This window comes from Onychostruthus taczanowskii, unplaced genomic scaffold (genome assembly GCF_017590055.1).
Source record: "Onychostruthus taczanowskii isolate IOZ18803 unplaced genomic scaffold, ASM1759005v1 scaffold24, whole genome shotgun sequence".
Taxonomy (NCBI): Eukaryota; Metazoa; Chordata; class Aves; order Passeriformes; family Passeridae; genus Onychostruthus; species Onychostruthus taczanowskii.
In genome coordinates, this window is record NW_024499684.1 from 3,897,444 (window position 1) to 3,911,491 (window position 14,048).

The 14,048-nt window shown below is 43.1% G+C and overlaps 1 protein-coding gene across 1 annotated transcript in view; it reads left to right on the plus strand.

Annotated features, from left to right (window-relative positions):
* MYNN (myoneurin) overlaps positions 1-11,571 on the plus strand; it is an 11,759-nt gene extending 188 nt beyond the window's left edge. Inside the window, exons 2-8 of the mRNA XM_041405945.1 lie at positions 374-669; positions 2,524-3,329; positions 4,927-5,086; positions 5,698-5,876; positions 6,197-6,280; positions 6,705-6,791; positions 7,887-11,571. Coding sequence (XP_041261879.1) covers positions 404-669; positions 2,524-3,329; positions 4,927-5,086; positions 5,698-5,876; positions 6,197-6,280; positions 6,705-6,791; positions 7,887-8,155 — 1,851 coding nt within the window. The 5' untranslated portion in view covers positions 374-403 and the 3' untranslated portion in view covers positions 8,156-11,571. The remainder of the gene's footprint in view (positions 1-373; positions 670-2,523; positions 3,330-4,926; positions 5,087-5,697; positions 5,877-6,196; positions 6,281-6,704; positions 6,792-7,886) is intronic.
* Positions 11,572-14,048: the final 2,477 nt, after the last annotated feature.

Consider the following 14,048-nt stretch of genomic DNA (forward strand, 5'->3'; position numbering starts at 1 on the left):
CCGGGGACCCTGCCGGCACCCAGCGGGGACCGCTCCGCACCCCCGGTGCCGCTGCCCGGGAGCAGCCCCCCGCGGACTGAGCGCTGGCCGGTCCGAGCCGTGGGCCGCTGCCCGGGGCCCGGGTGTGACAAGACGCGGGTTTAGCCGGGCTAATCCCCGGGGGCCGGCAGCACACGGGCTCTGCCCGCGCCCCCGCGCTCCGCCGCTCGAACCGCCGCGCCCCGGCTCGAGCAGCAGCCACCATCTCGCTGTCCCGTGCTGCTGCCGGGCTGTCCTGAGTGAGCACGGGCAGGTCCGGACACTGACTCTCTTAAGGGATAAAAAAAGTGAAATCTTACATATAAATTGATTTTTTTTTCTTTTGCTTTCGCAGATCAGAAAGTGTCTGCAGCGCGTTCTCAAGATGCAGTATTCCCATCACTGTGAGCACCTGCTGGAGAGGCTGAACAAGCAGCGAGAGGCCGGATTCCTCTGCGACTGCACCGTGGTCATCGGGGAATTCCAGTTCAAAGCGCACAGGAATGTGCTTGCCTCCTTCAGCGAGTATTTCGGGGCCTTTTACAGAGATGCATCTGACAACAACGTTGTCTTGGATCAGACTCAAGTGAAAGCTGATGGATTCCAAAAGCTCCTGGAATTTATTTACACAGGAAACTTAAACCTTGACAGGTAACACGCTGTTAAAGGGGAATAGGGAAATAAATTTTGTGGTAAGAAAGAACTGGATTTTTTGTAATAAGAGAACAAATAGCAGTGGATGTGATGAATATTAACAACTTGAAGTTCCTCTGTTTGTGTGCTTTAAAATATCCCATGACATGTAAGTGCCAAAATAAAGGTGTATTGTCTGATATTTCACTGACTGATAGTTTCAGTCTCCTGCTGTTTCTGTCTGTTTTGGGGGAGATTAAAGATCCTGCATGATTACCAGGAGAGGGAAGGACAAGTGTGTGTCTGGGGGTGAATTGCAGTAGTCCTTTTTTCCCAAAAACACACAGGAACTGTGAATGTGGTAGAGTCCTAACTCTGAGAGATGGATGAGGGTAGGCACGGTTTTAAGAGTCACATTTGTTAAAATTTGTGTGATCTGTTACTTAAAATTTTATATTGCATTGCCCAAAAGGAGTCACAGAAAAAGTGTTTCCCCTCATTACTGCGTTGATTTTGTGCCTGTTGTGCTGCTTCACATACAGTGAGGATGCTTTTTTCTTTGCAATGCCTTTTTCTCAGCAAAAGAGATTTAGCTCTCATGAGGAAGGTGTGGCTATGTAGAAATACCAAGTCCAGGATTTTTACTTCTTTCTCAATGTCTGATGTCAGATGCAGGCTTAAAAACTTTTCGTTTCTGAAGTGTGGAAACTCACACTCAGTAATTTAAGTACACAGGTGCAGGGTGGTGTTTTTAATTAGCTGCAGGCATTAACAGCAGCAGAGCTGAAGTTAGTGATTGGTGCTTTGCCAGTTACATACAAACAGAACTGTGCAGGGTTCTTGATGTCCATCTGGGACTGCAGCAGGAGAGTTTCTGGATTTTCTGAGCAGGTGGATCTCTGAAGGAGGACGAAGGTGAAAGTACCGAGGAAGGTGAAAATCCCATTCTTGCCAACAGAGAGAACTGTTGGTTCTAGGTGACACCCATCATGTTGTGCTGTGAGCCTTCAGGGGCTGATGGAGCTGCCTGCAAAGTCTGTTGTGCTCAGAGGTGGTGGGTGCATGAGTGACACCAGGAGGGTACATTGAACCCAGCTCTCACATAGCACAAGATACTGAAACACTTCTACTCATATGGGGAACAATTGTGGCAAGTTGTTTATTGTTAGAATGAGGTTGTTTACCACAAATCTCTCTTTAAATTGCTGTAAATCCATAAATGCATTCATGATATGTGTTGCCACCTTTTCCAGATAATTTTTTCCTAAACCATCAAGGCATGTGTGGCAGGAACTGAAAAATAGGGTGTAGTGGTTTAAATGAGGACTTCCTTGGTATTACTGGCTTCTGTGTGTAGCTGATACAGAATTAAGGTTGTTTGCAAATCGTTTTATAAAACAAGATTAATACCTGCTGTTGAAGTGCTGAGGTGAAGGCACTGCCAGTGAATTACCTGAGGCCTTGGCCAGAAGGTTTATGAAATGGTGTTTTATGTATTTTAGTTTCCAGTGTTTTATCCCTTTGTGCTGTTATTTCAGAGCTGTTTGGACCAACAAGCTCATGTGCGGCCTCACCATCTTACAAGTTGACTTTTAACTTAAAATTCTACAAGAGGCATGTAACTAAAATAAAATCCCCAGTTTGAGGGTCTGCAGACCCCACCAGACATGGACCTGCAGCTCAGGAATAACTGACATTTAGAGCCTTGTGGCACTTCAGCACCGAGAAATTAAATGTTGCTGTGTGTTCTTAAAGTTACGTTTTCTGACAGTACAACCCTTCTGCAGCTCTGTGTCTGTTTGCGTTACAGTTGGTGCAGAACAAATGTTTACTTTGTCCAGAATGTTTCACCCTAGTCTTGTTTCCTTGCAGCTGGAATGTTAAAGAGATTCACCAGGCTGCCGACTATCTCAAAGTAGAAGAAGTGGTCACTAAATGCAAGATCAAGATGGAGGACTTTGCTTTTATTGCTAATCCCTCTTCCACAGAGACATCCAGTATCACTGGGAATGTTGAAATGAACCAGCAGACCTGCCTCCTGACTCTCCGAGATTACAACAATCGGGAGGAGAAGGAAGATGCTGCTGCTGCAGAGCTGGTTCCACCACAGGCAAAGAAAGCAGCTTTAGAAAAGAAATCTCCTCAACCCAAAAAGCGAAAGAAGAATTTCAGCCCCCCCAAAAGCACGGAGAATAAATCCCTACACTATCAGAACGAGGTGGCTGAGAACACATCCTTTGAGATGTTTTTAGATGCAAATAAGCTGGCCACCCACATAACAGAGCAGGCTGCCCAGGGCAGCGATAACACAGAGCTGCAGCTGGCAGCGGTGGTGGAGAGCGAAACGCTGGCGGCACAGGATATCCTGGCCCAGACCATGGCAGCCAAACAGAAACGGGGAAAGCCTCAGCAGAGCTGTGCCCTGAAGGAGCACTGCATGTCCAACATAGCCAGTGACAAGAGCACTTACCAGCTGGAGAGCTCGGGGGAGGAGCTGGACCAGAAGTTCTCCAAAGCCAAGCCGGTGTGCAACACCTGCGGGAAGGTGTTCTCCGAAGCCAGCAGCCTCCGTCGGCACATGAGGATACACAAAGGGGTGAAGCCCTACGTGTGCCAGCTCTGTGGGAAGGCCTTCACCCAGTGCAATCAGTTGAAAACACATGTAAGAACTCACACAGGTAAGCCACTGGCCGTGTCTCGTGGGCTGTGGAGGCCTGGGATCACACACAGCCTGGGAGCGCGCGACTAGAAACATTCTGACTTCTTCCTCTTGAAATTTTGTCTGCTGTCGCTGTGCATGCAAGGGTAGACCCAGTATCCCGATAACATGAAATGTTTCAGCATTTTTCAGTACTAAATCATAGTTCCAGTAGCTAGAGAGAACTTTATTAGTCTGAACATCATGATTTGTGGAGAGACTTAGGAGAGCTGGCTGTCCTTTAGCTGTGTGGAGTGGTAGAGTCACAAAAAACTACTGTCAGTAGAGCAAGAAAAGCGAGCTGTACTTGATATAAGAATTTCTGTTGCTTTTTTTTAAACTTTAAAACTTAATATATGTTTGAGAACAAGAGTGGGGAAAAAATTCAGTCTTATAACTTGTCCCATAGGGTCTTCAAAAAAGGTAGGAGGTTGGTTGAATTACTACAACATTTGGGATTTTATTTCATAGATGTGCAGCTGAAATGTGTGATGGTGTTATAATCTCTGCATTCAGTAACATTACCAGGAGCTTGTGTCATATCAAACATCCAAGAGAAATCACTTAGGAGCACTGAAACATTTTAATCTAGATGTCTGACTTAAAAACATGATGAACAACTAATTCCTGGAGCCTGGGAAGATGCAGGGGGGAAGTTCTGTTTGTCTTTCCATATGTCCTGTATGTTGGAAAGCTCTGAGCAGAGATCACAGTTTTTCCAGGAAGCTGTGAAAATGTAGGAGATGTTGAGGAACAGCTGCAGGAGAGCACCTTGCTCTTCCTGTGACGTAGGGAGAGACTTTCAAATTCTGTTAGCCAGGGTCTAAGCAAAGATTCACACACGAGGTGGAGCTTGATTGCAGGATTCAGGGACAGTGCTGGTAGGAATGCTGGCTGTACTTTGTACCTCTGAGGGTATTGTCCTGGGAACTTTTGCAAGAGTAGGGAGAGAATTCCATGGTCTTGGTTGCTCAATGGCATGCTAGATGTCTTTTACTTTTGAAGTCTTTATGAACCCTGTTTACTCATGAGATTTGACTGTGCACTGCACAGAGTGGCAGAGAAAGGCATTTTTATACTTTCTAGGACTGCAAAGTTGCACAAGCCCTTACAGGAGACAATTCACCACTAAGAGAATGTAAATAGAGAAGTACCTGTAGCATTCTGTAGCAGACATTAATGAGAAATTAGGGAGCACTAGACTGTATGTTGAAGACCTGTTGCTGTTGGACAAGCCAGAAAAAACAGATTTTCATGTTAAATATTCAGAATTACAAACAGACATAATCAGCAAAGAGTCTGAAACTGAAGTGGCAGCGTTCTTAAAATAATGTGGAGAAGCTGGCACTATTAAAAACATTCTTACTTTTTTTTTTTACCCAAACATAATGTGTTAAAAAATAGTCCTGTTATCCTCTGTGTTCTAGCACGTTCCACTTCAGTGGACCGATTACAGGATTTTCCAAGATGTTATATGTAAGAAGTATTAGAACAGACACCTGAGCTTTGGTCAGGTCATGAATTGCAAAGCTTTCTTATGTAAATACAGAGAGCACGAGGGTGTTGTTTTTCACCAGGGGAGAAGCCATACAAGTGTGAACTGTGTGACAAAGGCTTTGCCCAGAAGTGCCAGCTGGTGTTCCACAGCAGGATGCACCATGGAGAGGAGAAGCCTTACAAATGTGATGTCTGCAACCTGCAGTTTGCAACCTCGAGCAACCTGAAGATCCATGCCAGGTAGGCACAAGTGAGATCCTGCAAGTGCTTATCCTTGGGTTTATTGAAACAGAACCATTTATTCCAGTGTGAGTAAGAGTTACAAATGAACGTGATTTCTGCTTCTTTTCTCATGGGACTTCTGTCACAATGCCTAACAGAATAATTGTATGGGTGTACTTGCTCATTATGGAGGAGATTTGTGCTGGATGAATGTACAGCCTGATTCTGGTTCTTCTTTTAAACTATTTGTAGCACCAGAGAGGAGAGAGTTCTGTGGTGGGAAGTGAGGGTTCTCACTGCCGTCTGCATGGGACTTTCCGCGATTTTGGCAGGAGCAGGAATGATACTCCCATGTGAGGAATCATCATCTTATATTTCAGTACCCTAAAGTGCAAAGCATGCCGAGTTCCCGTGGTGCCTGTCACCTGAGCAGGGCCTGTGGCTCAGTTCAGCACCCGTGGGAGCCACGGGTGCGCCGTGCGTTCTGCTCGCAGGAGCCGCGCGCTCGCGCCACGCTCGGCTGTCACCCGTCTGCTGTAGCCGGGAGCGGTGGCAGGAGCAGCGGGGGACAGGGCCCTCCCTGCAGCCGTCCCCGAGGCCGGGTGCTGCTCACGGCCGTGTTGTTGCAGGAAGCACAGCGGGGAGAAGCCGTACGTGTGTGACCGCTGCGGGCAGCGCTTCGCCCAGGCCAGCACGCTGACGTACCACGTGCGGCGGCACACGGGCGAGAAGCCGTACGTGTGCGACAGCTGCGGCAAAGCCTTCGCCGTGTCCAGCTCGCTCATCACCCACTCCCGCAAGCACACAGGTACGGGGCGCTGCTGGAGAGGGGGGCACGACCCAGGAATCCGCCTTGGGATTGTCATCCAGCTCCTTCCTCGTGTTGTTTTGCCTCTGATTCCAGTTTACCCACTCCCGCAAACACACAGGTACGGGGGACTGCTGGAGAGGGGCACGACCCAGGAATCCACCTTGGGATTGTCATCCAGCTCCTTCCTCGTGTTGTTTTGCCTCTGATTCCAGTGGGGAGCGCTTTGTCCCGTTGGACACTACCTCTGTTTCGTTTCGATTTGTTCTTGATGTGTATTCTGGTTTATGTATTGAAATAACAACATGTGTTTCCTTTAGGAGAGAAGCCATATATCTGTGGCATTTGTGAAAAGAGTTTTATTTCCTCTGGAGAGCTCAACAAACATTTTCGGTCCCATACAGGTCAGTTTTCAGACAAGCTGCTTCCTGCACCATAAATTATAATCCACTTTTACACTTTTGCCTTTAAAATACACTGTATTGGTCTGTACTTGAAAGTAGAACAGTTCCTTAATTTATGTATCTCTGGGTTAACATAATGTAAAGAAAATATTCATTAATTTTTTTAATTGCCTTCACAGTAGTATCTGTGCCACAGCGTAGGTGCTGATGTATGATCCAGGCTTTACTTAAGATGTTTGGGTCTTCTTGCTTTGTTTTAAACTATTATTCCAGAAATAATTTTATTCTAACAGAGGCACAGACAAAATAATAGTTGCAAAGTTGTATTTCAAAATAGAACATTGAAATTTGTTATCCTGTGTCTCTAACCGTATTTTTTTTTCAACATCAAGATTGTTCTCACTGCCAAACCAATTTTTTTCAGGTGAAAGACCATTTATCTGTGAAATGTGTGGAAATTCTTACACAGATATAAAAAATCTTAAGAAGCACAAAACAAAAGTTCACACAGGTGAGTTTGTTGTGCAAAGAAAAGTTAAGAAACCACATCAGGCTCTTTTGTCTTCCATGCTGAATAAATATTTTTGTTCATCCAGGGCTAAAATTGGAAAAGAAAGGAATTTTGGATAGTAGTTGTTTTTAGGGCCGAAAACATCTGTACCCAGGTCCTCTGTCCATCCTTGTGTATTGACCATAAATGCCTTGCCTGTGTCATATGGAAGAGGGAATAAATGGTGTCTGTGTACATCTGGACTGGGAGGGAGAGGGTGAGAAAATGATCCATGTGCAGAGACAATGTGGAATTTAGAAAAGCCCCAGTGCAGCAGGAAGCCAGTGCTGAGGGCAGGGCAGCACTGAGTGTGGAGAGAGCCTGCAGAGCTGGAGGGGTGATCTGGGAGAGCTGCCAAGGCAGGCCAGGTCTTGTGGAGAGACAGCAGGCAGCCAGGAGTGCCTCAGCCCTGGAATAACAGACTTTGGAGCGTGCTTTGGTAGAGGAAGGGTCAGATATCTGATGTGGCTTAGTCACAGAGCCATCCAGGAGCAGTGGCTGGCTGCGTTCCAGCAGCAAGGCAGCAAGGAACCCACTAAAAGGGTTTCAATTAGGAATAGAAGGTAATTTTTCAAGTCACTGGATAAAATCTGTAATGTATCCAGCTGGAGTGGAGTTAAGAAATGTAGTCTTCCAAAGAAGTTTACAGACAAATGTTACTTTGTACACTGCTGTTTCAGTTAAAGGAGAATGCTTGGATGTGGCTCTGGTTCTGAGACTTTCTGGGGTGCAAAATCTCAAGGAAACTTCCATGATTACATTTTTTCCAAAGATACTTTGTTCACTGTGATGTTAAGGGTTTGTTATCTTCTGTATCATGCCAAGTAGAGATCAGGTTGGAATGCATCATCCTTCCAGTTGTCACGCTATAAGCAGCAGCAGATGTGATTCCCAGTGTTTACACTGTACTTACAGCTGGCCTGGCTTTGCAGCACATGGAAGCACCAACATCCAGCTGCCCAGGCAGCCATTGGAAAGGGAATTCACAGAATCTGTGAATTTTGAACATTTCTTTCTGTTTTTTTTTGTTTTGTTGTGTTGTTGTTGTTTCCGCAGGACCTGAAACTTCTCCTGATTCTACTGCACTTGATAATTCTTTCAATGAACAAGAATCCATTCAGAGCCAGAAAAGTCCTTTATCAGAGTCCATAGATGTGAAGCCCTCTGAGATGTCTTTAGCACTTCCTCTCCCCATTGGGACTGAAGACCATCAGATGCTGCTCCCCGTGACAGGCAGCCAGTCCCCTTCATCAGAAACATTACTGAGATCTGCTGTGACAGGATATTCAGAACCTCAGTTCATTTTCCTGCAGCAGTTGTACTGACAGAACAGTGCAGAGCCATGCAGGTAGTTTGGTAGTGAACTTGGAAATGTTTGGTAAGATGAACAAAAACAACCAGTTGTGCTCTCTGAATTGGATGTGTTCTTTGTTTTTCTCTGTGTAAAGACACCTGTAAGGCATTTCCATTGTGCAGTGCTGGATTGTGCTAATCTACAATCAGATTTCTATTTGTGATTAACACTGATTTCCAGGAGATGATTCTGGCAACACACCTGCCTTAAGAATTCTCTGTTACATATGTTAATGTACTTTGGAGTTCTCTTCTCGTGTTCCTGCTGGTTTGATGTGTCACAGTGTCATTTGAGAACAGATACTTTAAGCCATAGTTGATAGTTTAGGAAGATTAACCCAGAGGCATAGGGAGAAATCATAATTCGGATGTATTAGTAAGCCTGCACTCCAAGATGCTAGAATGGTCCATGGTGAAGGCAGGTCAGTGCTCTGCTGAGGTGCTTGCATAGATTTGCTGCTGGCTGCCAGAAGTGCCATCTTCAGGTGGAGCCTGACCAGAGGGAAAAGTTTGGGTGTATTTTCCTGACAAGAAAGTAAAGGAGGGTTAATTTTTGTCTGAAGTGTAGCAAGTGGGAGGGTCCTAATGGCATAGATACTCCTGGGTCTTCTTTCCAACAAATTGCCTTTGTTTGATTGCTAGAAGTGAATCCAACATTGCTGTATCTTGTCCCAGATTTATTTTTCACATCCTTAAAACACCATGGGTTTGGCACAAATAGCAACAAAAGGAGAATTGGGACATGCATGTTGTAGATGAGGCGAAAAGATGCAGTGAGTTAATTAGTGAGGCATGAATCAGAGTTTGATAATCCTTTTTTTTTGCTGTAGTGCTGCTTCTTGTGCTAGACAGGAGGTACAAAAGAGGAGATAAATCCGGCCCTTCACTGTGAAAATAATAAGTGAACACTACATGAGGAGGCATTAAAGAATAATACAACAGAGCAGATTGATATTCTTCCAGGAAAGGTTTTGTTAGAGTTTTACTGATTTGTTTTAATTGAAGTTTTTTGTATTGCTTTACCTCTCATGTCACTTGTCCACAGTAACTGCACAAAACTAGTACCTAGCAAGGCCCAGGTAAAGACAGGCTTGATACTAGCAACAGACATATTTAAAAAGCAACATTTTCATGTCTTGGTAGGGTCATAAAAAGCTAGGTGACATTAGAAGTACTTTTCTACTCAATTTTTCCAGTTTGTGCCATTAACAGTTGTAAGCATTATTTAGGTAATCATCAAACAGTAATGAAACAGTCATGCTACTGTACCAACAATGCATTTAAAGCTGTCCTTTGTTGGTTATTTACTTGGTGCTAGCATTTATTTCCACCGATGCCTTGTGTCCAGACGCTGATAAATAGAAGAGCGTAGAAGATACCTCTGAACTGATTCCGTTCTACATGGAGTAATAATTAATCTGCACCTTAATTAAACAGACTTGTGAAAATTTTCTTGAAGGATTTCATTTAAAGAGTCTGAAAATTTTCCCTTGACTCCTGAGTGTGACTGTCTTTTTTTTTTTCTCTCTTCCTCCATGTTTGTATTTGTAAAGTAATAGCCCTTCTGCTGCTTTGTGTTGATCTTGGTCACATTTTATGCTTTAATATATGGTAGATCTGCTGATGAAGCCTACCATGGCCAGCAGGAGTACAGCCATGTCCAACAGGAACATTCCTAATGCAGGAATCTCTCATGCTGTCCCCACTGGAGGTAGTTATTGCAGGGCCTTTAATTTCCCTGCTTGTCTGTCCCGCAGTGCTTATGAACAGCTGATGTTCATAATGCTGGCAAAAGACGAAGGATAAAGTTCTCTGGTATTTTATTTTTGGCGTTTCCCTTTGTCTCCCCTCTTGTCTCTTTCAGCTTCTGTTGTTGGTGTAGCCCCTGAGGGATTCCTCAGCCTTTTAAGACTGAAGAACCACAAAATCGGGACCGTGACTGTGTGTAGCTTGTACTAAACTTCCTCTTTGCTGTCTCTCTCTGAAAGTAGAGCAGAAATCTTGGGATAGACGTAGGTTTAGTCATGAATACTGAGAAAGAAAACGCTGTACAACTGATAACTTGCATATTTAAACAGCTTTGGAAGACAAATTAATAATATGCTGCTGGTACCTGAGGAAAAGCAGCTCAGGATAAACATCCAGGATAAATGACCAGGAGAGAGATTAGCTCTGGAGGGAAACCTAAACAATAACTACATTCCTACATAGAAAATGCATTCCATAACAGTGTTTGTTTGGACTGGTTTTATATTTCTAAAATTATAGCTTATTACTGTATTCTTAGATTTCAGACTTTTTTAAAAAATACAGTGCTTAGATTTATACAGGATTTGTTTAGATACTTATAACAGTAACAGTTGCTTTATTAGTCATTTAGTTTTCTTTATAGACAAGAAGATATTCATTATTTTTTACAAGACAACAATTTTAACCTTTCTTAATAGAATACACAGGCTTGTAGTTTTGTCTTGGAGCAATAATTTAGTAACCTGCACTCTTGAGTCCCCATCTGAAAATCTTGATTTTTAGTCTCATCTTTCGTGAAGATATCTCAGCTGCTGAGGTATGATCTCTACCAACTGTATTCATTTACTAGAATATAGATTTTAAATAAATAAATATATATAAATATATATATATATATATATATTTGTAGGTGTGTTCAGGCTGTAGGTCTGAACCTACACCTGTACCTTTTGCCAATAGATGCATGGAAATCAGCTGCACATGTAAGTCCTAGGCTTAAGGGTTCTGGGTTCATTTTGAAGTACAAGGCTTGTAACAGTATTGGTAATTTCTGTAAGGGATTAATATGGGAGAGCATGAAATCTTCTTAGGCATGTGTCCTTGCAGAAGAAAAGAAGGAATTTCAATAATTCTATGAAGAGTAATACAAAGAATATGATGTTTTGTTACGCTGCTGTTTCAGTCAATTTTGCACTGAAGTTGGTGCAAGTTTTGCCTGAATAGCTTATGTCTCTGAATTGACTGTTTGGAAATATTTAGGTGAGAATAGCTCCTTGTATCACATTTACTTCTAAATTAGTGCCTCTAAGTAGGCACAAAGCATGACAACCTTTCTGAAATCACATGCTACAAAACAATGTTCAAGTACAGACAAGTCCCACATGAAGGATTTCAGGACTGTGATCCCGGAGAGGCTCAATAAGCCTTGCAGAACTAAGTTCAGATAAGGACTAATAAGTGATGTTTTGGTTAAATTATTTTTAAAGTATCTGCCATGTATATACAATTTTTCCTCTGTTATTTGTATATACCTCAACTCTCAATTTTATAATCCCCTGGGAAGGGAGGGAGTTGTACATATTTAGCCTGAAGTGTTTTATGTTAGACTTTAATAAACTTGTTTTATAATTTTCCCTCACCTTGTGTCTCCTGTTTATAACTGCAAGGGGTAGCAACAAAAGCAGGAGGGAACCAGTCAGACACAACCCCTGTCACTACCCTGGCTCAAGGACCATGGGGGCCCCTGGAGCACACTGTAGGATTTGGGGGACTTCTGCAGCACCCCTGCCCTGATGGATCATTCACTTGCCTTCATTTGCCCCCCCTCTAAAACTGGGGGCAAAATACTGCCTTTCAGCAAGGTAGAGTGAGGTCTAAAAGCTGGAAAAATGGTTTTCAGAGCAGGATTATGCTTGCTTTAGCCTTTGAATAACTCAGAAGAACACGGCAAAAAGAATCTAGCCCATGTAAATTCAGTCATTCCAAAGAACACAAGATACATCTTTTAAGAATTTCAAGGTCAGAGGAAGGAAGAAATAAGTCTCTGGCACGGGCTTCTTTAAGCAACACAGGTTTTGCACAAATAATTGTTTTAGTTTCCAGGAAGCTGTTTATACAGAATTTGGTAGGAATTACTCTGCAGCCCTTTCTTACAAAAGAATAGCAAAGAAAACTGTAAAACATGAGCTGTTTTTATGGATGTTGTCAGTAATGAAGAGGGCTTTATGGGCTGAACAAGTTGCTGTTAAATAAGGGTTCAGATAGAGTGCAAATACTTCAAACACATACACCAGCACTTTTAGATGCCATTTTACCTGATATATTTTGACTGTGATATTGTTGCCATCTTATCACATCACTAAAACCAAAATACTGCTGTTGGTAGAGTTGGGTACCTGTTACCACCTCAGATTAACAGATGTCATTCATAAAAGTAAATTAAGATGTAATTTGAGCAGTGAAATTAGACTGAACTTCATATATCTGACAGGGGAAAGAAAGATAATGGGAAAAAAATACCTGCCTGAGTCTTGTAGAGGTATTTTTAGCAGGAAATTCTGTCATCAGTGTGTCAGTACTGACACTATCAGAGTGGCACCTGCAATGATCCAGAGCAGCAGTGCTCAGAAAAGTACCAACACAGGCTTGTCTAATTATTTCAAAATTTAGGAATTTGGAATTATTTTAGGAATTTAGGAAAAATCTAAACATAATAATCTACATAGCAGATTATTCTCAAACCATCATGTTTGGAGTATCCCCAATTTTAGTTCTTGTTGCTGCATCCTTGCTGCTGAACAAGAGTTAAAATACAAGGTCCTCTCTAGAGCTGGGTGTTCACAGGGTGATGTATGGACTTTGTGCTCAGCACAGTGACTGCAGGCTGGGAGGGCCCTGTGCAGGTGTGCAGAACAAACATTCCTGCTCTGGGCTTATCCCTGAGGATACCAGGAGCTCCTGGAGCAAGAGCCTGAGTAATTTATGTTTGGGGTTGAGGGCAATGAAAAAAAAAACCAAACCACCCAAACAACAACAAACCTCCACCTACACCTGCTCTCACAACTGCCCTGGTCATTTCAACTGGGGAAAAGGTGTCCAATGTCTTCCTGTTCCTACACTACCACAGTGATAATGCAGAGTCAAAACAGCAGCAGTTACACTGCTGCTTCCCAGCTATTTGTGCTGAAATTACTTTCTTACGTTTCCCCTCGTGCTTTGATATTGCACATACAGTCACAGATCATTCTGGTACTTTATGCTAACATTTAACAGGTACATTTAGAGGGGCAGAGGATTGCATTCACGAAAGGCTTGCAGCAAACCTCTGCTGTCCTGCTAGTTGACTTTTTCTGTTTAGGAACATAAACTAAGTCACTTCTGCAGGAATGAGCACTTACACAAAGTCTGTCCAAACCATTACACAGTGTTTATCATTACATGCATATGTTGTTTTACTCATGTGTAGGAATTGCCACAGGGCTACAATGATACAAATGTTTTTAGGCAGTTTTCATGAGATGAGAAGAAATTACAGCATCAGATTTGGTGGTGGTTTCTATTTGTAGCATGAGAAACAAGTACATGCTACAATTTAATCAAAATTCCATGTATATCCCAGCAAACAGGGTTCACCAGCTTTAAATTCTAGCATGGCTGTGGCTTAATGCTTAAGTTCACTTACCTTGGTTTAAAAAAAGTCACTGCTGGAAGATCAAAAGGATGCAATTGCTAAGCAAAAGGAAAGTTCATGGAGAACAATTCCAACAAATGGATTTACCCAAAGCTCTCAGCTGCAGCAGGAATCTGTCTCTGCAGGACACCTGATCTGCTGCCCAGCAGGCATCCTGGGTGTTGCTTTTGTCAGTGCGCTCTGCCTGGCTACAAACCTTTTCATAGTTACAGACTTTTAATAGATGGAGCATGATTTAGCAACAAAGTTTGAGGTCATTTGTTTGATACTTTCTCTCTGTTGCATTTCAAGCAGGGGTACATTCCTCCTAGACTCAAACCCCAGAGAAACAACACGCAGCGAGTGTGATACTGACATAACCTATTTTACTAGAAACCAGGTAGGGAAAGCTCAGGCTCGGGGAGTGTCCCGGGGCGCAGCCTTGC